This window comes from Toxorhynchites rutilus, chromosome 1 (genome assembly GCF_029784135.1).
Source record: "Toxorhynchites rutilus septentrionalis strain SRP chromosome 1, ASM2978413v1, whole genome shotgun sequence".
In the NCBI taxonomy this organism is placed as follows: domain Eukaryota; kingdom Metazoa; phylum Arthropoda; class Insecta; order Diptera; family Culicidae; genus Toxorhynchites; species Toxorhynchites rutilus.
In genome coordinates, this window is record NC_073744.1 from 186,128,339 (window position 1) to 186,154,447 (window position 26,109).

The 26,109-nt window shown below is 37.9% G+C and overlaps 1 protein-coding gene across 9 annotated transcripts in view; it reads right to left on the bottom strand.

Moving 5' to 3' along the window:
- The window catches only part of LOC129769967 (mannosyl-oligosaccharide alpha-1,2-mannosidase IA), a 102,003-nt gene that overhangs the window by 19,915 nt on the left and 55,979 nt on the right, over window positions 1-26,109 (bottom strand). Inside the window, exons 1-2 of one of the 9 annotated variants that reach the window (XM_055772564.1) lie at window positions 10,717-11,031; window positions 1,013-1,756 (exon numbers count right to left, since the gene is read on the bottom strand). The exons of 4 other annotated variants lie outside the window; for them this stretch is intronic. In XM_055772564.1, the coding sequence (XP_055628539.1) occupies window positions 1,013-1,477 (465 nt within the window). In that variant the 5' untranslated portion in view covers window positions 1,478-1,756; window positions 10,717-11,031. Of the gene's footprint in view, window positions 1-1,012; window positions 1,757-10,391; window positions 11,032-26,109 lie in introns of those variants that run through there. 4 more of the 9 variants (XM_055772574.1, XM_055772546.1, XM_055772556.1 and 1 more) reach the window with 4 other exon arrangements.

Below are 26,109 nucleotides of genomic sequence, written 5' to 3' on the forward strand. Positions count from 1 at the left end.
TACAAAGCAAGATGATTTTTTATAATTTAGGAAAATCTTGTGTGAATTTGGGATTGTTTTTAGGCTTATTTGGTGGCTGGGAAAATTCCGATCGATCATTAAATTTCCAAAAAATCGTTCCGGAAACAATGGTTAAAAGTGGCTTCGAGGTACAATATGAAAGAATTTTCTAATAGGGAGAGCTATGTTCTTCGATTGACAACTGAAGGTGAAAATTCGTTCCAGTGCGATTGTTGTAGTTTTCGTTTTTCTGGATTTTTAGTTTTGAGACAAAAACATAATTATACTCTTGGAAAGAATTCTGTCTCATAAGGCAAATTTGTGTGCAACATGGCAGTTCTTACGGTTTAGAGAAGCACAAAAACAAATCCTTGAAAAATTCTAAAAAATCTCACATAGAAAACGCAAGTGCTCATTTCTTCCGTAGCCTGAATCACGTCGATCACTTGTTGCCGCTTCAATCACTTTTTGCTACCATAATTTGATCATGGTTCTCCCAAATATAATTTAGACAAGGCTTAGATGAAGGTAAACATTCCTTCTTCAAAAGAACATGACGCAATCAAGAGCCATTAAATCGGAGGCTATCTGCGCCTATTCGTTCCACGTTCTTCGTGTTATATTCGGTTTCCCCTGGTGAACGTGCTTCTTGGAGCATAACATTGCAGAATTCAACAACCAATTAAACAAAATGCAAATCCGGACATACGGTAGAAAGTAAAAACGTTTCCGCATTGTTATTATTCATCTCATTAATTGCAAACAAATTACTATTGATGTTCTAGATTTCAGTTGCGCTTCACTGATGTCCGCGTGTTGTCATTGTCCACAGAGGCAAGTTACCCATGCTGAGCATGAACAACAGAATTTTGTGCCACTCCAAACACAATAATGTGCGATGACCTCACTTAAGCGCACCGCCGACAGTACACGCCACATACGACAACAGAAACACAAACAATCGCTTGTGACTTCCGCGATGGTTTCAAAACACACAATCAGAACACCATACCTCTTTGACTTTCTCCCGCTTCTCGTGGTCAATCCCCGTCGTCGCGGCACTGCTACTACCTTCAATCCGCAACCAGTCTGTCGATCTGAGGTACCGTGGCACATAAGTTGTATTCCGGAAGTACTCCCTCCGGGAGACATCCTCCGCATCCGGATAGTACGCGTCGTAATCCAGGTCCAGCCCGGACCGACGGCTGAGACTGTAGAACGAGGACTCCGAGGGATTCCTCGATATCCTAGCCGGTGGAGGTCGCAACTCGTACTGACCGTCACCATCCCCGATCAACATATTGTCTACAACGGGGCCACCGTCCGCGAATCCGTGATTGAACTTGATGAAATCTTCGTACGTTCGGAAACGATCCGCGCTGCGATCCTCATTTACATGCCTGTGAACGACCAGCGTCACACCGGTTACAGCCACCACGAAGACCGCGGTTGCGACCCCACTCAAGGCCGGCGCCATTGTAGTAGTTGCACTATTCCCCTTTCCTACACCCCTGTCTCACTCTCACTCTCTTCACACGCACCTTAACTCAATGTTTAACCACCATTCACGAAGCACTTGTTATTCATCGGCTGTTGTGCGTTGTTTTTTTTTTGTTTGTTTTGTTTCACACTTAGAACACTAATTTCGAAAGCCGCCCATTCGATTGGAGTGCATTGTATTTTCAAATGGCCTCATCGGCGGGGAAGTGGAGGATTTGTATGATTTCTCTCGGCTGGATTTTCCCTTCCGTGCGCGCTGCGAAACGTGACAATGTGGTTCATGTATGCAAAAGCGTGGTTTAGTTTGTTGTTTTTTTGTTGTTGTTGCGGGACGGTTAGCGATATATGGATATAGAACAAGAATGAAACTTGTATTGTTGTTCGAAACTCGTTCATCGGAAACCGGTTCCGATAGGAAAACCTGTGTGTCTCTGCTGCTGCAAACAGCAGTAATCGAATCGAATATTCAAAACCGTTAAATCCAGACAGTGTGTGTGTGATGGAGATTCAAAAGTAATTCGACTCATAGTACCCGCGCCGCGCCCTTGTCTGTTCGCGGAGAGAATGTGTTGAGTGATTGATTTGGATGCTGGTTATCCACAACCGGAAGTAACATTCGTGCCATAAATCGAAAACAATCCTAATAAGATCCAGAATAGATGCAAATTTCAAACTCAAACTCTTCCTAGGGAAGAATCGGAAGAGTTATAACCGAGCGAAATTTAATCTTTCCCTGAAAACGTGGAGTCTCAGCTCAGAGGTACCCTCTACAGAACATCTTGCATTCACAAGTTCGATTAGCCCGACGAGACGGTTGATATGGCAATTCATCAAATACATGTTGTTCAGGAAGAACTTATCAAAAACGAACACAATCGGTCGCGAACATGGTACTGTGAACGTCAGAACAATGTTCTGGGTCAAAAGGTGGTTTACTGATTTGCTCGCTCGAGAGAAACAAGAAAATTAAACGGATATCGACGACATTTCCATACAAATATCGTCATCTTAAAAGTTATTCTGCACAGAACCGAATCTGCACAGACCAAAAAGATCGATTCCTCCTTGATTAACTACTAGTTCATTGGAACATTGTTACCAATTAGCAATTTTGGTAGATGCTCTCTTCTTATATAAGAAGCAAAAATTCGTACGTATAAATCACCATCACAATTTGAGCTGTCTTTATATCGTCGTGTTCGTCTCCATCCAAATCAAAATGGTAGAATGAATTGACGAAAAAAATCAGGACAAATCATAAACGTTTCAAATTTAAGGAATTTTTTTTTTCAAAATTTCACTGAATCATTTAAAAGTGTATATACAGCCATTCCATGCCAAACCGATATAGTGGTTCTCAGATTTTCGTCAAAAGTGGTAGTTTTGTTCTTTATCGCAAATTATGAGGCCCGTATTTTTTTATTTATTTTTGTTGGGGTGACCATTTCCATTTTAGGGTGGTCCAAAAAAACCATTTTTTTCGTATTTTTGCCGAAAATGACTTTTTTCAAAAATTCATAACTTTTGAACTACTAGACCGTTTCAGATGATCGACATATCAAATTAAAGCCAATCACCTGGTCTTTTTTGAAAAAATACTACACCTGCAGAAAATTAGAATTCTGCTATCGTTATAATTGATTGTATTCGTTTTTATTGTTTTCATAGTCTCGGGACCAAAGGCGCTATAGTTTTTTATAGTTTTTCTGGAAAGCTGAGGATTTTTCACATAACATATCTCGAAACCAGGGTGGCGTTTTTTTTCGTTTTTGAGTTATGATTTTTCAAAGTTACCCGATGGTCCAAAAAATCATTTTCCACTTTTTTGCTTTCTTCAAAAAATGAATTACTTTGGAACTACTGGACCGATTTAGATGATCGACATATCAAATTAAAGCCTACTAGCTAGCTATTTTTGAAAAAATGACACATTTGCCAATTAATTGGATTATAATCACACTAGACTGGATGTAGTCGCATAGAAATGTTGAACAAAAACTAAAAACATGTTAACTTCGAAAAATCATAACGTAAAAATGAAAAATAACACCTCTCTGGTGAAAAAACCTCAGCTTTCAGGAAAAAATATTAAAAAATATGGCGCCCTTGGTCCCGAAACGATGTAAGCTATAAAAACAAATATAATCAATAATTACGAATACAAAATCCATTTTTATTCAGATTGTGACATTTTTTCAAACAAGACTAGCTCATTGGCTTTAATTTGATATGTCGATCATCTGAATCGGTCCAGCAGATCAAAAGTTATGAATTTTTTTTGCAGTGGAAAAATGGGAAAAAATGATTTTTTGGACCATCGGCTAACTTTGAAAAATCGTAACTCAAAAACGAAAAAAACGCTTCCCTGGTTTCGAGATATGTTGTGTGAAAAATCCTCAACTTTCCAGAAAAAATATAAAAAAACTATAACGCCTTTGGTCCCGAGAGCTTGAGCTTGAGCTTGAGCTTTGGTAGACTGTACAATTTGTAGTTGCTCTCCGAGATTGACCTGAACCAACCAAATTGCACAAAGAACACACAGAATGACGCTTGGGACTAGCAAATCATTCTCGTTGTGCAATTTTCGATGATTCGAGCTTTAAATGGTCAATAACGACGCCGGCCACGTCCTTACAGTCACCAGGGGAAAGGAAGGAATGTTAGTATGATATTCGCCACCCGAAGGCCAGAAGGGTCGCCTCTATAGCGTGGTTCCCTAGCGTTTATCATGGAGGGGGGATAATTGTTAGTGGGAAAAGGTAAGAATCAGGATTCACGGAGGTAAGTGATATGATAATGTAAACCCGAACTATCGACCACTCGACCAAACAAAAATCAGAAAATCTCATGCATCACAACATGCGGTGCTGTTTACCTTCAGGTATCCTAAGGAGAAAAACCTGTAAAATTGATCAGACTGACTATACATTTTACTATTTAGCGCAAATCAAATCGCGAAGGCCGAAAAGACACGAAACTTTTTCACTAAACTAAACAAAATAATTATTACTTTCCAGATCGTTTCCTCACAATTTGTTCAAAAAAAGTGTTTAACCTAATTTAATTCACAAAGTGTTCGACAACACTAAAAACTAGCACACCTGTGATGAATTTTGAACCACTTTAGTTGCTGCCAGTAGCTGTAATATTTCCTCTCTCATCTTCTCACTCACACTCACTCATATGTGCTTCTGAAACTTCTGCGTATATTGAGTACGCTCACTATTAGCATTGCTGTTATGAAACACTACGAGCGCTCATATATAAAAATAATTTGAATCCATGCAATCATGCAATTTAGACACTTCATTTTACACTCAACCTCCTGAGCCTATTATTCGGTAGAATAGGAGTAACAGCTTTTTCAACACAATCGAAGGGAGCTGAATATCAACTAACACCACACTCCAAAATACACCGAATAGAGTAGAAAACCGATACCACTTCTAGAGCTAACTTTGCATTTTGTAGTTGAGTTCACAAATTTTTCCCTGTGTCCCACTTATATCGCAATCGTACGCGCATTTATCACTTATTTATGCCTTGTAAATAAAATCCCTTATCCAAATTCCGGTGTCCGAATTGAAAGTCCGTAACAGATTTTTCATTAACAAATACACTCAATACAATTCACAAATTTAAAATCGAGCGCGTTGATAACATTGTGTGGTGATAATAGCACTACGTAAATTTCGATTGCAATGCGTTTGCCATTGTGCTTCTGGCAACTATTTAGGATAAACCAACTGGTAAAGACCCGAAACATCACTAGATTCTAAAATATTTTCATGTAAAGCACTATTTGATTTCCAGAACGTACTCTTTATTTTGTACACACACGCGTACGGTAAAAAACACATCTTTACGTGAAACCAAGCGAATGACTAACACAAGCATAAAATAAATGGCCGAATAAACGGACTAATGCAAGAAAACTGCTTCACTGGACGAAAAGTTGAACATTCTGTCGTTGAATCCAAGCGATTTACACATAAATATATGTTCTCTGATGGAGAAAGCTCACTTTCTCGCGAAATTTATACGCTTCCCGCTATATAAACGACTCGAAACAAGGATACTTGTAGGAATTGAAACACACACGTCTAGTCTGCACGAACGCCAAACCCGAACTCTATAACGCCTTTGGTCCCGAGACTATGAAAACAATGAAAAACGAATACAATCAATAGTAACGAGAGCAGAATTCAAATTTTTTGCAGGTATAGTATTTTTATTATTTTTATTCTAGTAAAATAGACCAGGTGATTGGCTTTAATTTGATATGTCGATCATCTGAATTGGTCTAGTAGTTCAAAAGTTATGAATTTTTGAAAAAAATCATTTTTGGCAAAAATGCGAAAAAATGGTTTTTTGGACCACCCTGAAATGGAAATGGTCACCCTAACAAAAAAATAAAAAAAAATACGGGTCTCATAATTTGCGATAAAGAACAAAACTACCACTTTTGACGAAAATCTGAGAACCACTATATCGGTTTGGCATGGAATGGCTGTATAATCACAGTAGACATTGGTTAACAACATAAGTTCGATACATTTATGTTATGGCTTCACGGGAGCAAGTGCTTCGCGATTCGATCCTTTATACTCGAAAGGAAAATCCCAGCCTATTCGATCGAGTTATGTTTCGCAATCCCACATCCAAAAAACAAAAACGATGGTTCGTATTGATAAGTGTTAAGGCCCAGATTGTACCAGACCGAAATGTAAAGCAGAATTTAAAAAAAACGCTCGTGAAAACTGTACGAAAAGTTGCTAAAAAAACATGATCACGTGGTCACGAAAATATACTACCTGACAGTTTTCGATTAGATTCCTGGTCAGGAGTTTCATACTTCGGTTGACCCGGACAGTGCCCTTGAATAATGTAAAATCAAGAAGTCGGAGTTGTCTTGAAAGTAATTTGCAGTTGTGTTCTGAAAAGGGAAACTTCGTTATTTCTGGGATCATGAACAAGCAAATTTACCAGGAGGAATACCCGAAGAAGAGACTACCACCTTTCCTATAGCATCATGAGGTGGAATGCCTACAGAGGTACAGCGAAAATGGCGCTACAGTGGCTCCCAAGAAGATGAACCCGGCAAATATTCCAAAAGTAACTCGAAAACTTATTAAACTATCTACGTGAAAAATCGTATATGAGATTTTTCTAGCACGACGAGCATTACTGTGGCCATCAGTTTTGCTTTATCTTAAGGGACAGTCATACATAGGCATTTGTATGGCCGAATGTACACTCGGTATGAGCTCAAAATGATTGTTCCGATAGCCGTGAAAATTTGTATAAATACCGAAAAAGATATCCAAAAAAAAAAATTCAATATTAAATTGGATTTTTAAAATTGTATTCAATAATGTATATTCAATCGAAATTCTACTTTTTTGGAAGACGATACGATACAATCCATTTTGGTAACATAAAAAGAATTAAACTTTCTCATAAATTGCCGTGAGTATACTTTTACATGCGAAATTAAGCTTTTTCACGAAGAAAATGAATAGAGTTCATTCGAGCAGTTTCAATCGGCATTGGAAACTTTAATAATTGCAAAAAATGACAGCAGAAATGAAAAAACCAGTAGAATCTATGTTGTCATATGCGTAGAGAACATACCGATTTCACTTCACCCCAATAAAGGGTGTGTCACATCAAATTGCATCACGGAAAACACGCTGTAGAAATTTAATTTTTAGGAATTATATCTTCAGCTGTCGCTTATAATCAGATAAGAGTGTATAGATCACGTTGGCCATGCTTCACTGTCAATTTTTCGTAAATTTGGAAAAATGTCGTCGAACGAAAAAGAGCGTCGTGAATTAATCCTGTGCACTCATTTCGAGAATCCGGAGTTGTCACATCGGGACATCGGTAAGATGCTGGGAATCGTCCAATCCACGGTCAGCAGAGTACTAAAACGATACTTCGAGAACCTAATCATCGACCGGAAGGTGAAGAACGGCAAAAATGGATGCTCCGTCAGTGAAAAAGATCACAAGCGCGTAGTTAAGCAGTTTAGACGTGATCCGAGAAGTTCGGTCCGGGATGTCGCCAATAAGCTGAATTTGTCAAGTTCATTCGCCAGCGGACCAAGCAGCGGGTGGGCCTGCGTACATACAAGGTTCAGAAGGCTCCTAACCGCGACGAAAGTCAAAACATGGTGGGGAAGACGCGAGCCCGGAAGCTGTACACCGAAATGCTGACGAAGCCGCATTGCCTGGTAATGGACGACGAAACCTACGTCAAAGCGGACTTTCGTCAGCTGCCGGGCCTGTTGTTCTTCTCCGCAGAGGACAAATTCAGCGTTCCGGAGGAGATTCGCAAGCAGAAACTATCCAAGTTTGCCAAAAAGTACATGGTGTGGCAAGCGATCTGCTCTTGCGGAAAGCGGAGCGCCCCCTTCGTGATGACCGGCACGGTAAACGGGCAGGTTTACCTTAAGGAGTGCCTACAGAAGCGCTTACTACCACTATTGAAGCAGCACGAGTGCCCGACCATCTTCTGGCCGGATCTCGCTTCGTGCCACTATTCAAAGGACGTGTTGGAGTGGTACGAAGCCAACGGGGTCACCTTCGTGCCAAAGGAAATGAACCCGCCCAATGCGCCGGAGCTTCGACCAATAGAGAAATATTGGGCGATTATGAAGCAGGCCCTCCGGAAGAACCCAAAAGTTGTCAAATCGGAGGCGGACTTCAAGAGAAAATGGATTTCTGTTCAAAAAAAAACTACAACCTGACGTTGTACAGAACCTTATGGACGGGGTAAAGAAGAAGGTGCGAGCATACGGGCTTGGACTCGAAGTATGAACAAAAAGAAAATGCCAAAAGTTGTTTAATAGTTTTTAATTTACTGTCTAAAATTTTCAAAAGGATCGGTCTACTGGGCGAATTTCTACAGCGTTTTTTCCGTGATGCAATTTGATGTGACACACCCTTTAAATTGAAATAAATACACCCAGATTTTGTTTACGCGGGGAATATGTACCTCGTAAAAAAACCGCGTCAACTGGAAAATCCGCCTGGAAAAAACCGCGTTAATTGGAAAATGCGCGTAGAAAATCGGGTCGCCTAAATCCACATTAGAATCGTGATTGGGTGCGGCATTAATTTCCGTCATATCCTGTAATGAAAATGACAAGCCTTGGCTACAACGGTTCAAGGACTTCTGAAGCATGGCTGAACGTCAGAGTGGAAAAACGAAAGATATGGTTTTCACACTGGCAGCTCGTAGAAAAACTACAAGTCGATCAAATGGACATCATGACCGACTTCCAGCAGGAAGACCTTTCAGGGGATATTTTGACATGTAGCCACCTCGCTTGCCCATAGACGAAGCAATCATTCTTCATGGACGAAGAAAAGAAAGTTTTGTCGCTTCAATGAAGCCTTGTACGGACTCAAGAAACCGGAGAAACCAAACAAAACAAGCAAGGTCATTGCTATAAGCACATTTCCTACAAAGAGATCTCCAAATCCGGTGAAATAGTAGTCAGTTTGGACTATATCGAATCACTCCCAATTTCGAGAATCATTTCGCAACTACTGTCTTCTGGTTGGCTGGGATAATGAGTTCGATACATTCGTTTTTGTACAATCCTCCTCCCAAGAAATAATATCTGGATTGTTTGTAGAGTATATGATTCTCGATCTTGTCGGAGTTTCGGAAACTGTACTCACCAATAACGGAACACAATTTCTTTCTAAAACATTCGTTTAGCTGTTGGGTAACTACGATATTAACGTCTTGTTCACATCCGTTGGTCGTTTACAAATCAACAATACCGAATGGATTAATCGAGTTGTCTCTCTACAGGAGTTCTAGTCAGCACCCAAACAATTCGCAAGAATTCGTCAATTCGATATACGAAATACAATTCACGTTTCCATTGAACGTAGTCGAAAGAGAATTCAATAAGTTATCAACAAGTAAATGAATATCCAGTTGAAGACACCCTAGTTTCAGAAACAGTGAATTTTATTGATTAGTCAAAGTGCAATCGATACATGCCGAGGTAGTCTGAAAATGAATCCTGATTTATTGGAGTTCTATGAACTGTATCAGGTTCATTGGAAACCAAAACAAGCCTCTAACTATAAATCAGCGGTCAAAGCTTGGATATAAAAGTATAAAAATAGTATCATGCCATCTATATCGAATTAGATTAGTGTTTGGAGACCTTGTATCGAATCACTATCAAAGTCAACGGATGTGAATTGGTTTGGAAGGATAATTAAATTCATTCCGATGTCGGAACTTTAGCGCATAATCTTCGGTAAAAATGTCGAAAATCTATTACTTAATGATTTCTTGTTTTCACATCGTAAGGTACACTCAGTTCCGCTTTCACGCAACACTCCTCGTATCAGTATTGAAGTATTAATATGCAAAAACTTTCGAAATCTCTGAACAACCTTCGCTTTCAACCATAGAAACCTTTGAAACTCTTTCTTTTTCTGAATTCGCTTATGCACGATGTTTATCTCAGTCTCAGCCACGACAGAGAAAACGCGCTGCGTATTCATATATAACACAACCCGAGGGACACACGGAATTCGATCCATTAAAAAGATCACTGAACAACAACAACAACAAAAACAACAACGCCGGTACAATTAGGCCACAACGCTGCCATTTGAGGTCGCATGCATCAGCAAACTGTCCACTGAGCCGTAGCGCATTTGTCACTCTTTCCACTTCCTTTTTGCACTCTGCAGCAACGAATGTTTGTCGGCCCGCTTGAATGAGCCAGTTTCACTTTCCGTTGTCTGATTCCCGTGTACTTCTTGGGGACGCAGAGCACACATACGATGTACAACAACACCAACATGTCTGCCCTTGACCAACCCCACCCACCCCCACAACGAAACACGCACACTGACCGTCACCGTGAATCTCCTCCTTCTCATAGGCTGTCTCACGCGAAAACACTTTCCACATGTGATCACACAAATTTTGACGTCTTCACGATCGGAGAGGTCAATCAACCAATAAACGAACGATAATAAATGACTGGTTAGCAGAAGCCACGAAACCAGGTCATTTTTTATTTCTTCCCCGTAATTCACGGTCAATCCGCGTCGTGCCGCTTCTTCTTTCACGCGTCGAAATCCTGCCCAGCAGAGCTTCGGATAAATTTGCTATTTACAACAAATCACAGAGCACCGCCTCATCATCAGCCATACAGCCACTCATACACACCGAGATTACGCTCTACGCGCAACGCAGAGTTCAAACCTTGGACCCGCAAGGTCCGACCTGACCGTTATAACCGTTCTTTCCGATCGCGCCTATCTCCTTTCCTTTCTCCGTTTCGCGGCCACACACCGTTAACTTGTGTGCTTCGATACCGACCCGCAGCCGAGCGCGATCAACTCAAGACTGGCGATGGCGGCGGCTACGGCGACGCGCAACGGTGACGGCTCACTTGCAGCTGATCGATCACGCGTTGCGAGAGGTGGCGACGCAATAGCGCCGCAGCCGCCGCCGCCGATTAGCATCCTCTGCGACTAGCCGAGGAACCGAGGATGATATGGATCGAGCGGAGAGACTGACGAGACTGTACTAATGAAATTGCTGATCTTTCAATGGTGCTATGAATTTAGGCGTTCAACGTCTTTTTCATTATTAATGTTTCAACTTATTTCCTTCGTTTAAACTATTTCTTTTCTATCTTTATCTACTCATTTCAATTTTGTTATCTAATTTTTTCCGATTTTTAGTTATTCTTCTTCATCTGTGTTTTAATTTTTTTTCTGTTCTTCGATCCGTTTGAAAGCGTTGTTTTTGTTTCAGAAATGAAAGTATAGTAAACGATTATCATGATCTACTGTCAAGGCCTAGTCAAGCCCAAGGCGGTATAATAAGGTGGAACGTTATGTCAGAACTGCTGTTCAGCCATTACTTAAGTTCGAATTGACAGCGACCAAACGAACGGCTAGAGTTTTCCGAGAAAGAGGATAACAAATGGCATGCAATGATGAGTGCATACCGCTATGTGTTTGCTGCGCATAAACGTTGGTTTTGTTTACGCTGTTGGCATCATTGTTGTGTTTCGGTGACTGCTGCAAGTTGTTGTCTGCATTGCTGTTTTACGGAACGTGAGGGTTGTTGCTGTTGCTGCTGGGATTGGCAATTCAGCGATTGTGGGAGCTTTGCTAGTGGGTATATGAAAGGGTCACTACCGGCGGGCTTGTGCCGTACTGCTCTAAGTTCCATTTGCTTTGATGGAATTAGTCGTTGGCGACCCATTAGGATTGAGTGATAGCGATACGCTGTGGATATCCATGCATATCGTTTCCCGGCTGCTTTAGCTGGAGACTCACCTGATCGTACGGGTTGTGAGACACAACAGCTAGTTCGATTGAAACCGGCCCAGCGTATGTATATGTTGGTGTGGACCACTATGTAGCATAAAAATTAGACCAGCTTTGTTTATAAACAAAAAAAGTCGCTGTCATTTTTTATCCCCTCTCGCACCTTCCATGCCTTATCATCATACTGTCGAAAACAAACCACCTGTCAACTGCAGCTCCTTGGTCAAGCCCTTTTATTTGACACCTATATTGATGGGATTTTGGATGAAATGTTTATATCGCTATTGTTTGGTGACGATCATTTTGAATTTGCATTTTTCATAAATAACTGTGTTCTACTGGTCTTTTTCTTCAAAATATAACTTTTCAGTTAGTGTCCATCTTTTCCCACTGGGAGGTATCCGTCTCTCCTCCCAAGTGTCCGTATTTCCCGACTCGATCTTATTTTTTCAAAGATTCCGTACAAACTAATTTTGAAAATTTTGAAAAGATAGAAGTCAAGTTATTGAAATGGCAAAGTGTAAAATTCAATGGAAAAATTTCAAAACCAATATTTGTTACTTCTGGAGTTCCTCATAGCTCTCATTTGGGACCACTTTTATTCATTTTATTTGTTCATAATGCTTGCGTTTTTTCTTAAAAGCGTTAAGGCAATTATCTACGCAGATGATATGAAGCTGTATATGGAAATGAATAATGAAGAAGACTTTCAAACATTCAAAAATGAAGTTCTCCTCTTTTATACTTGGTGCACTAAGAGTTTATTACAGCACAACGTCAGAAAATGCACTTTAATGTCTTTTACAAGAAGAATAACACCAATGAACGATGGTATTGTGCTGGGAAATCAACCCATAAATAGATATCAACGAGTGTACACAATGAAGACATTGTACGTTACCTACGTCAGATCAATTCTCGAATATTGTAGTTTTGTATGGTCCTCCGACATAACTTCACACAAAGACAGAATTGAATCTGTACAATTTTTTTTATTATTTGCACTTCGTAAACTAGGCTGGTCTTCATATAATCTCCCTTCATATGAAGCACGCTGTATGCTAATCAATATGAAAAGCCTAAAAGAACATCGGAAATCTGCCTTGATTCTATTTATCATTGACATCATATCACAACGAATCGACTCAGAAGAAAAATTAGGAAACCTATTTTTTTCGCACCCATTAGGTATCTGACATTTTCTACATATTATTAGATTATCGAAGAACAAATTACGCCAAATATGTATAGTCCTATTAAATAAATAAATAATTTTCTTTCATTATGTAACCTGTCGAATTCTTCTTTTAAATTAAACAAATTGATTATCCGGTCAGTTTTCTTCAGTTTTAAGTAAGTAGTATGAAGAATGTATTGTTCTACAATAGATTGGCGACAATAAATAATTAAATAAACAATAAACCGGCCATCAATGGTGTAACTACCTGTTTGCATCAGAAATCAAGTTTTCGTTTCACTTTATATGGACATTAAAACAATATTGTGTTTGCGGGTAACTGGTACTATAGATTTCCCAGACACGAATGTGGATTCGTGTCAGGAGGAGTAGTAGTGTGGATTGAAGTCAGGTTGCTGATTTGTATTCACTAGTCACGGCAGTTATCATAACCATTTGCTGGAATAGTTCATCCAGTTCATCCACGCTCGTCAATTCATTTCTAGTCAATTCAAGGCAAGTTGACGACGAATGCCGAAGTAGCTCGAGTCGAAGTGAAGCTACTGAGAGGAGAGTCGAGTTTCATTTTTCATCTTCGAAGAAATCGGGCCCTGGTACAGAAGAAGGAGTTCATTGATCATGTACAAAACACATGGAAACGACTTCGCTCACTTGTGGGAATAACGAAAGGATTGAGCGGAAAAGGAAAACTGATAGGAAAATTGATTGATGAATCAACAACATATTATGGACTGGCAATTCGAAGAAATTCAGCATCGATAGATAAAGAAAGAAATAATGGCAACGTTATATCACAAAATATCCACGGATGCAGATCCACAGCACAACTACTGTCTAGAAGACGCAGATTTCTGGTGCACGTGGCAGAAGGCTAAGGTTACAAATCAACAAAAAAATTACACACATAAACTAGCTATGAACATAGAAGTTCTCGACGCGATTAGTCCAATATACGAGGAGTTCAGTCGTGATGACTTACTGGAAAGACGCTTGGGAGGCTTCACACAAAATGCAAACGAAAGCTTTTATGCTTGTATTTAGTCGATGTCAAAACTATTTATTGTGGATAGAAAATTTGCGAAATTGCAGCAAATACAGCAACCTGTAACTTCGATGATCGTCTACAAGGCGTTTTGGAGATAATGAAAGAACTTAAGCTCTAAATTGGATCGTGTTATGTCCAGCCCTACATAAACTGAAATACACACCTTTTGTATAGAGCTTGATAAAAATAGTAACGCAGGTAATGCCTGCGTAAGAGACCTGTCATACTGATTTTAATAAAATGATCTCTTTTATCTCCACCACTGAATAGAACAGACGTGTTTTGAAGACCCTCCCGTGTCCGAAGATACATAAACCGGAGTGCAACAATTTCTGCGGAAAACCGGATACGGAACTAATCGAACGAGCAGAGATGAGGATGGTAGTCCGCAAGTTAAATTTGGCAACAGAAAAGCGTCAGGAAGATCATTTTTTAAGTGTTTTAAAGCGCGACAGTTTTATGGTCCAGGGATTGCAGACTGAAGATACAATGTGAAATAAACGAAATAAATGTATCCAAAATTTAATACGCGTTTTCCTCAAAACCATCGAGTTTTGCAAACTGGTTGGAGTTCTACCTTCGAAACGCTACATCCGATTTTGATTATTTTTATTCTTAGATTCTCCATTAAATTTCCTGTCATTTTCTTATTTATTTTTTGTTTTTTTTGAAAAATAACATTTTGGTGGATGTTTTTACAAAAAATGTCATCATTTCATCAGTCAATATTTCGAAAAAATGCACAATGACAGGAAATATATTCAAGATTACAAGGTTTTGGCCGCAAGGGTTCAACAAACCGGTTGCAGCTATTCAGGGGACAGTCCGATTATCACTAATTTTTGTTCGTTTGTTAAGTAAAAAATACATAATAAAACTATGATGAACTATGATCAGATTAATCATAGTAATTTATTTTCTCGTTGAAAAAAATCACATACTTTTTATGGTGTTTATAGTGTACTACCCCTTAATACTTACGCAAACAATACTGTACAGGTACCATTGTAATCACAATCACGAGTAGCAGCGATACAAAATGTACCGATTCCATTTGTATGAAAATTACCTGCACCTTGCCAGCAGTCGAAACTATATGCAACTTTTCTCCCTATACTGCACCTAAACGAGATAATTGTTCGAAACTAGACTACGAGACCACTGAAATTCACTCCGACAATGCACCGACGACGGTTGAACTGTGTCTCTTTCCTTTCATTTCCATTTTGTAGCGGCCGCCATCTTAGATTTTTGAGATGATGAAATACGCAGTTTTATAATGACTGCAGAGATAAATATGTGTTCCAAATTTAGGATCAATCGGTCAACAGGAAGAGGATCAAATTTCTATTAACGTAGGACTCTCCAGACAAACCAGATGTTTGAGCTGCCAGGTCCCTGTTGCATTATCGAAATTTCACTAATAATATTAGTCTTGTAACTTGTAGATTCCTGTTGCATAATGATCTAGAAGTACAATTCTACCGGTCTAATATTACAAGTTGTTACACTAATATTGTCAGTGTTGCAAATTACATATTACAAGTGAATGTTGCATAAACAATATACAACAGTAAATTATTAGTTCCGACTTGTACTTTTTTCTACAACTTCAAGCGGACCCGTAATTTCGTTCACAAGTTGATTTTTTTAAATGAATGATTTTTTGTTTGATTTTTCGAGTACGGAAATATACTGTTTCAATAACGGAAATAAACTGTTACGAATAACGGAAAAAGTTGTTTTCAAAAATAAAAATGCCGTAGAGTGAAATATTACGCACCGAAAATAAATTTCACTTTTCATCATAAAGCTGATTTTTTGCAGCTCTCTGGTTGACTCCTATGAAGATAGAGCAAATTTGACGAGTAATTGGCCCTTACATGGAGCTTCCGAATCGTGGAGGCGCATTCAAGTTATGCCAACAATTGAGTACAACCTTACATTCGCTCGGCCAAGGAAGCCAATGCAATACTGAGCTATGTCAGGGAATTCAAATATCAACAGTGGCAAAAAACCGTAATATCCATAAACAAACTATGACTTTGACAGATGAATGAGGCGTTACCAGTGTTTGCCAAATGATCCACTCATTGAAAAAATCGCTTTCGTTCGTTCAAATATGATCTTCCAGGAAACATTTCCCCCAGCGGTATTCTTTTGTTGTTATGTGTTGCAAATCACGACACAAAAGAGAACGAGACAACTTTGCATCGGCTCGCACTTTATTGCACACCAGCATGCAAGCAAAGCTATCATATACGCTTTTGGTCAGAAAGATTATTTTCTTCTTTGCCTCTAACATATGCATATCGACCTCTCCATGTATCATGAAACAGCAGGATCGTACGGATCACGCAAAGCGAAAGATTCATATTCAGCTAATGTAGCAGATCCTGATTTTTAAGTCTCAGAGAGTGCAAACTAAACACTGGAGAAATAGTTTAGTAAAAGCAATTACCAAATCTTTAGTAGCCAAAACATTGGTAAAATATACAAATGTTTTGTAAATATTACCAAAATTGCGTAAAAGCAATGTCAGACGCAATGAACGTTCCTACCAGAGATTCGTAGATTTTACTTCATACCATTAGTAACTTTGTTTTTTGTCATACCTAACATCTGTGATGTGCGCACTTTGCAATCGCCATTTCTATTTTGGAGATGAAGCGATTCGGAGGTAAGCATTTTGTTGATGTTACGTTTCATTACATATATACATATTTAATATTATTAACATATGTATTTCTTTTTTTCATAGAGACACGAGAGAACAAACACTCCCTAAATATTGCAAACTAGAGCGATGCAGCAGGAAGAGGAACGGGAACTTTCCTCGTGTACGCTGCTCATAGAATAAGTGATATATTATTATTATAATGTATCCTAAGTATGTGGAGTTAAATGTAATCAAATAGATTTTTTTAAATTAAAAATAATTGTTAAAAAAACATTTTTACTATCCCTAATGATTACCTCTCACAAATGAGAAGCAAAATTTTCACTGATATTGCACCAATGTTGGACCAACACATCGTAGTTTGTTTGACGTTTGTGCCTACCAATTTTCTTTCGTAATATGTACCAATGATTAGTAGGGTAGAAAATGACTAGAGAATTGGTAACATGTACCAAAAAATTCGTCGTATTTACTAACTATTCCTCTCAGTGTATGATTATTTAGCTCGATAGAGGCTAAGGGAGGGTAGTCAGATTATATTTTCCATTTTTAACGCCGCCATCCCTTGAAATATGTATATTCATATAGACCGCATAGTTTTACTAGCAACACCGCTCCAGTGAGAAGCAAAAACTCTCGCGTTTTATCTCTTTTCCCATTCGCTGCTCTCCGCAAATGGTGACTAAATGATGACATAATTTTTCTTGTATCATTTATTGCTTTGCACTTTCTTGTGCAGTGGGTTTCGCTATAGTTAAATGGGACGATATATGTGGTTCAAACTTGTATGCAGGCTTCGAAAATGGTATGCGATGTTTGATACAGATCGGATATGCAATCAACAGTCTTCGTTCCTCTCTTAGTTTAATCACTAAATATTACACAAGTGATTACTGACATTCATACAAGTATCTGAATGATCCTCTCATATTTGGTTATATGTTCGTGAGAGTTTACTTGCATGACACATTGTGTATCATTCGATTTTGATCGAAATCCAAACACTGGGCGTTACTAATAAAACAAGTACTAATATTATAAGTCCGATGTATGTTTATTATGCAACGCAAAATAGTAGAACTTGTAGCTTCTAGACTTGTAACTTGTAACTAATATTATTAGGCTGATTATGCAACCCTGATTTTTTTTGACGTAGGATTACGTCTTTCGGGAACATATTGGGGTACAAATTGAAAATCGAAAACCGAGCACATCGTGAAAATTGTCCAATTTCCAACGCTTATTACTCAGTCATTCCATGATGGATTGATGAAATTTTTGCGTCAATCGATTTCGGCACTCCATAACAATTTTTTATATTGAAGAAAATAATGTAATGTCTCAACTCCTTTCCTAACGGAAATACCCTAAGAGAGACATCAAAACCAAGCAACCTGGGCGAAATCCGCATTGCAAATACATGAAAGTAGGGGGAGCTTTTGTTCCCACCGAAAAGTGTTCCCTAACAGAGACATCTAAACCAAGGTGCCCGGGTGAACTCGGCATGGCAAATATATGCATGTCGGGGGTATTTTTACATTGCAAGTAAGGTGAGTGATACGAAGTGTGTTCCCGCTCGAGAACGGGTCGTTCGGTTGAAGCTGTCTGTCTGTCTGTTGTTGTGTTCATTTTGACCCAAGGAAAGTTTACACGGCGAGAAGAATTGGAAAAGTGAAGAAATATTAGAAACAGTGATTTCCCATATGCTCTACATATAGTATAGTATGTTGTGTTATTGTTAGTCCAATGAAAATTCGCATTGGGTTGAATAAACACTCAGAAAGTAAAAATTATAAAAGAAAATAAACTTTTCCATTTCAAATATGTTTTCTCTATATTAAAGTAACAAGTTTTTACTGATGAGAAAAATTGATAATTGTGTACGGTATTGGTAATTATTTTATATTGCATTGGTGAGTTTTTTTTTTCTTTATTTCCTCCATACATAACACAGAAGACATCTTGTCTAGGATCACAGAGGGAGGTTTTCGTCATATCTCGTACCACTTCGGTATCTTTTATCTGATACGCACCATCCAACGACTGTTTACCCTCATCACCCGGTAAACACTGGTGGAGTGAACAAACAATACCGATCAACCAAACAAAACGGCCCTTTTCAGCTTTTCAGCCATCAAATCATTATCAAAGAGTGTAATTTTTTCAACATATCCAAAATCAACAGATAACCTAACGGAATCCTACGTCAACTATGCGGTCGTGTCGCGGACACAACCCTTCTGTGACTTTTTCAAATACATGTGAATGAGGACATAATGGTACAATTCGTGGTTTTGGAAAGTGTCGAAAATGAAATTGCCATAATAATCTAACAATTAATAATATGTAATAATAATAATCTAACAATTTGGTGTCAACCCATCAAACATTAAATCATATAACTTTTGCACATGCTGGTCACATATAAATTCGTATCAAATTGCAATCGTATAAAATAACAATCAAAAGATGCATCATGTGTATCCGAAATCGTATAAAAAGGAAAAATACAATTTTTCTATATCATTGGTGGATTAAGTCGTATATCAGTATAACGATCATCCTAGTATTGCGATATGCAGTATTATATACACACATGCAGTATATTCATTTCATATAGCATTGTCGTGTCAAACCGCATATCAATGTAAAAAGCATCGTATATCGTTATACACAGCTTTTTATGCGTATAAAATATGGCATATACGTATATCGCCTCCACTCTTGCGTGTATATTCCAGTTATATGCATCATATATCATTCAAATGTGTCTTGGATGTATGTATATCGCTTCCAATTATAGTTATTCATACGATTTAATGTTTGCTGGGAAAGAACGAATAATCTTGTTTTTACAGCACTTTGTGAAGATTTATTAGGTAGATCAAGAGCTCCTCTATAAACTACAAAATATGCTATGTATACGACCAAACTAAATTTATTTCCCTAAATTTCTTTCCTTTTTTAAATAAGGAAACAAAATATAACATGAAATAGAGTAAGAGTGCAATCGAGGTATTTACTTAGTAATTTCTTATTAAAAAAATAAACAAGAATGTCCACGGGGACAACGGGGGATTACACAGTATCGCCTCTGCCAGAGAGCAGCTAACAGTCGTTCCTAATGCTGATGTCACACAAAGTGGTTAATCTCGATACGAAATTCTAGAATGGTTCATAGAGTCGAAACCGTGTTGAACATGAAAAATTGTCACACAGCGCAAATCCGAATGAGGGCTCGATGAAATTATGCATCGCGTCGGTTTTCCTGCTGTCTGGTGGAGCGCTTGTGCACTGCAATGCCGATTAATGTATGAGAAAAAAAGTGTTTTTCGAATTTTCGAACGGGACATCCTGAAAAATGTTGGTTCCTGCGAAAAAATCCTATGTCAAATTTTAGCTCAATGAAATGAAATCAGGCTTTTAAAAAAAATAACTGTTTTATACAATTTCAAAACATTTTTTCTTTTGAAAACCCCGATATCATATACTTGGGTGATTTCGCGATTTTCAAAAAAAAACTCAAACTTTTTCGCAGGAATCGACATTTTTCAGGAAGTTCGGTTCGAAAATTCGAGATGACCATTTTCATTGGCATTCTATTGTGCACACACTGCCGTACCAAAAGTTGTTTTTTCGATCATGGTTCGTCGGGAAATTGCAGCTCGTTCACATAAGGTCTGAATTGCGTGTCACAATCATAAATCCACGTCTCATAATCGATAATGAAGTGTGAACGTAAAAAAAACGGATCTATCTCGTAACCATGTCTATAAAATAAAAATGTTGCATACTGAAAGTGAAGATCTTTAAAGGAAAAATAGCGAAAAACAGGAAGTGGGTTATATCTATGGTATAACCGCAAGGGTGACGTAGGACTATCGTTGATTTAGAGATCATTTGTTTGAAGTTGAATCTAAATCCATTCTGAATGAATGAATAAATGAATATTTGGGGGACTTCGAAAACGAGAGCGTTACGTTGGAGGCACAAGGTTTTATGCATCCAATATAGGATACGAAAAACCTTGTTCTGAAGAATAATCTTCAGAAGCTAACCTGCTAACTGTACTTGATTGACAAATCACAAACCCAAATGTATTATATGGATATTTTATGGATAGAAAACATTAAAATAAACTCTTTCGCTTGAATGTAATTTTCAATTCCAAGGGGAACTGGCAGATTATTTTCCAGCAACGATTAAATATTTCCACATTTTCCTCGATACTGGAAGCCCACCAGTGGTTAATACTAACTTGATAACCACCTGTTAATAGTACTTGATTGAAAAATATTTGGTCACAGTGTTACATGGATAGAAAACATTCAAATAAACTCTTTCACATGAATATATTTTTAAATTCCCAGAGGAACTGGCAGATTATTTTCCAGCAATGATTAGATCTTTCCGGAACTTTCTCGATGCTGAATGGCATCCAAACGGAAAGAATTCTGCGCGTGTATGTGTCGATCCTTCGCCGTCCACCTCCTCCAGCACGTTAGGCAACGATGTTGTCTTGTCGATGTCCTCACGAAAAATGAATGTGTCTCACCACCAGAATATCGCTTAAGTATGCTTTTTGTGTGTGATTGAATCGAGAGAAGGTGTGGTTTACGATGGCAATTTGGAAGGCAAACTAAAGGGGAATGAACTCTCTGAGCTCGGAACTTTCGGTGACAGAGCAAGAATCGATTGCGGGCGCATACAATATTGGATACGGAAATATCCTACTGATGGGGAAGAATAATCTTCAGAAGCTATGCTGTTAATTGCGATTGATTGAAAAATCAAAAAACCAAATGTATTTGGTCACAGTGTTACATGGATAGAAAACATACAAACAAAATAAACTCTTTCACATGAATGTAATTTTAAATTCCCAGAGGAACTGGCAGATTATTTTCAGTACCGATTAGATATTTCCACATTTTCCTCGATACTGGAAGCCCACATGATAAATGAAGAGCTTCACCACAACAGCGACAACATGCTCCAATCGCTGTTCAATTAAAACTGAATGGATTTCCGAGCGGCGCTCGCTTATATACCGATTGGTGATTTCAATAGCCTGTTTTGAAAGCAATTTTAAGACTGTTGAAACAAGTTTTTGGATCAAAAAGTAACAAGTATAGAACGCGTAGACATTTTATCTTTCGAATGAAGTGTTTATCACACCATTTCGTTCAGTTGTTTAGGAGCTATTAACGCTCAAAATATCGGTCTCCGGCGTAACGCTTTCGTTTTCGAAACTTTGATTTTACACCCCGGTATAGAAATGAAAGACGTAGTCCTACGTCAAAAAATATCCCAATTTGGTTTTGATGAAATCTCTAACTTTTATTTTAATAACATTCATTATATTTTAGATATGTGTCGCGTCCCGAGTCACCGAGAATCCATAGTCATATATTTGTCACGAAAACCTGTTTTTTTCTGTCCTCAGCTGCAGATACCTTGCCAGATTATAAGCATTCTTGCGAATTTGTTGGCAAAACGAGTTCGAAACTACTAGGGATCCTTGATCAGTGGCTTTGTAGAACTCATACGATCTATAGCCCCCATGAACAAAAAGTAACACTCTGAAGCATTCATGGGACTGGTAATCATCTGAAAATGTTCAAAACTGAGAGAAACGTCCATGTCAGGTATGACAACAAAAAAAAAGAAAGAAAAAATCAATTGAACGCCTGAATTATATGCAAAAATGTTACATGATGTGTTGTGGAGGAAGACGAGCGGCAATTAAATTTGAAAAATAACATACCTATTTTATTCGTTAAATTGTTTACCTATTACTATTATCACTACTCGAATCTTGGACAAAAACAATGGTAGATAAATTTCCCGTCTAATGGTGTATTGTATGTTATATATCACAACAACAATGCTGCGTTATGTGTATTTGAACTCTTGTAAACTTTCGTTACATGTCTCATATTCTAATTTTGCAGAGCGATACCCCCTTACAGCAATTCCATGCAAAACCGACAAAGTAGTTCTCAGATTTCCTTCAAAAGTGGTAATTATATTCTTTATCGCAAAACTGTAGACTCGTATTTTTAATTTTTTTATTAGGGTGCTCATTTCCATTTTAGGGTGGTCCGAAAAATACATTTTATCGCCCTTTTCCCAAAAATGACTTTTTTTCAAAAACTCATAACTTCTGAGCTACTGGACCGATTGAGATGATCGATATATTAAATCAAAGACAATTAGTTGGTATTGGTTGGAAAAATTACAAATACCAAAAAAAAAGTATTTTGTTTTTGTAATTATTGATTGCATTGATTTTTTTTTGTTGTTTTCATGGCTTTGGACTAGAGGGCGCAAAATGTTCAATATTTTTTCTTGAAAGCTGAGGATTTTTTTTTGCAACAAGAAACATCGGGTTGTTTGTGCTATCAGGAACACAACAATATCAACTGTCTCCGCTGCCCATCTAAAATGATTCGAGTCCTAAGGAGACGAATGGCCGCTCGAAGTCTCTGGACACAGCAAAAACAACCACTCAGTAATGGATCCAGAAATTCGTAACCCAAGAAGCTGCATGATTTCGTGTCGAACATCACATAATACAAACAGACAACGATACAAGGATGGTTCAATAGTTTGAACACGCAGAACCGAAGAACTACACAGACAATTTGGTTGTAATCAGTAAACTCAATGGAGCTACAATAGTGTAGAATTCGCATATTAAATCCAATAGAGTAGTATACCCATGCCCTAAATCTTGCAATGATCACGACGGAAATAGTCCCTCACTACATATTCTCCACTTCATAATCTTTCAATATTTCTTCTCGGAATTTAATAATACAAGATGTTGCAATACATTCGGAACACGCATGACTACAACTAACGGCAGAAGAAATCCCGCTATTAGTTGAAACAACTTTCAAATAATTAACTGTCTGAACCATCTTCAGTTTTTTTTATTGCTGCTGATTTTGTTAATTAATAATCCAAAATGTTGAATTCATGGTAATGAGTGTCTTCCTCTGACCAAGCGAAACAAAACGGGTTAGATGACGAAATTTAATGATGCGAGCGAAAAATGTGTAGCATTTTGTGTCTTTTCACTAGTTCACAATAACGCATAACATGATTGGGTTAATTTACGGAATAAACAACCAAATCTGCGACAAACTCAGAATCTTTCATACTTGTTCGCTAATCGAATGTACATAAATCGTACAGATTGAGTGTGAAGCAGAAAAAACAGCGCGAATGAAGGACGCCACACTACCCGTTCCTCAACTTAGACTTGACTGGAGAGTACTAAAGTTTTGCGACGTGTTGCGTAGTGCTCTCATGAGTGGCCCTGAAAGTCCTCAACGAATAGTTCTTTTTTCAGATAGTTGTCTCGTGGTTCATTGAAACGCAACGGACGCAACACAAATTGAAAAAAAACCTAACCTAGCTAGCCGACGATCTCTCCTTCATTAGCGATAGCCATTTTCAAGTGAAGAGAACGGAAGGAATCGGACCGAGTTACGGCTGTCACGATTTAATGTAAGTTAATGGCTCGCTCCGAGACGACCCCAAGCACGGGAGCATTGTACAATCCAATGTGTCGTATGGTGACTGTGAATGACCACCGGCGACTGGTAGACGTTGCTCAAACCTGTTCTCTGATTGCGCACTGCGGAAGCGGATGAGATCAGTTACAAGTTGTGCCGGCGGAATATACGTGGTGTAAATATTTACTCTGAATATATTGAACTCCACTTATCAAATAGCCCAATCCAGCGCCAAAGGCGACGACGAAATCGCCCATCCAAACGATACGAAACAACCAAAATAACCGTTACCGTTATTATATACAAGTAACCGTAAAAACTCTGCGTCCTGTTTGGCCCCTATTTGATTGGACACCGGACACACAACAACAACTATGGCTGCGCTGGGGTGATGCTGCATAACGTAAGCAGCGCGTAAAATTTGCTGCTGCCCATTCAAAAGTAGAAAAACAGCGACCGCGACGGAATGGGGCGATTCGTTATCGCGATGGGCACAGGCCATCGCCTCAACTGATCCGAAACATCAGCCGATGTGAAATTTCACCCGGCCGGCTGAAAGTGTGCCGATAAGAGCTAACCGCGCGTCCCGGAGGAGATAGTAGTGTCCATAACTGCATCATTTTGCTCCACGGTGGAAAAAATGCACGCAGAAATGATACCCCCGAGTCAACAATGTTTAAGAAATCATTTAAATGTGTTGCTTGTATCATCGTGAAACTTGAAAAAAAAAACTTATGAATTAAAGCTCGATTGACCTTACATTTCCACGCTTTTTTTGTGTATCGCCCCTGTTATTCGTTTTTAGACTATTTGATAATAATTGTTTGAAAAAATATCTTTTTTCAGTGATGAATGTCTTGTATCGATTTAATTATTGTGGAAAACGGTTTGCGATAAATGGAAACCAAAAGAAGAAAATTCATTTTTGCCGCCCAAACTGCGTTGAATTAAATTCTACATTCTGCAGTATCATCAAATGATATCACAAACGTAAAGGAACTGTTCGAATGAATCACAGTACTCGACAGAATTTGAAATTTAGAGATTTTGAATTTTAATTTTTTTTTATTTAAATTTAAAAATTTTTTTTAGGCCTGATATTTCAAAGTTTTGAAAGTTTGAAATTTTGAAACATGAAAATTTTAAAACTTTGTTATTTTTAAATTTTTACATTATGATTTTTTGAGATTTCTAGATGAATAGGAAAATTCTAAAAACAAATCGACTAAACATATGTTTTGCAGTGAAAATCATCAATCAGAACAATTTTATGCATCTAGCAATAACATACTATCTATCTCATAATATATTCCTTATTGTTTATTTATGAACCAAAATACTCACAAGAATAATTTATAATATACGTTTGCCGGGTCAGGTAGTATTTTGAAATTTTGATATTATCATTATCATTTTTAGTATTTTTCATATTTTCATATTTTCATTTTTTCATATTTTCATATTTTCATATTTCCATGTTTCCATGTTTCCAAATTTTCAGTTTGTCAGTTTTGTTTTTAGTTTTCACTTCCTCTGGTTTTAATTTTATAATTCATCAGTTTTCTGATTCCCAGTTCAGATTTTCACATTTTCAAAATTATTAAATTTTGAAATGTCCAGAGTTTCAGAATTTCACAATGTAAGACTTTTAGATTTTCCGATTATGAAATTTTTAATTCTTGAAATTTTAGATTTAGAACCTTCAAGTTTTCTAAATTAATGAATTTTTTGATTTTCGAAATTATGAAACTTTCTAAATTTTGATTATTAAATTTTAGAAAATTCAAGTTTTACGATCTTTACACTTCCATTTTTCCATATACAAATTT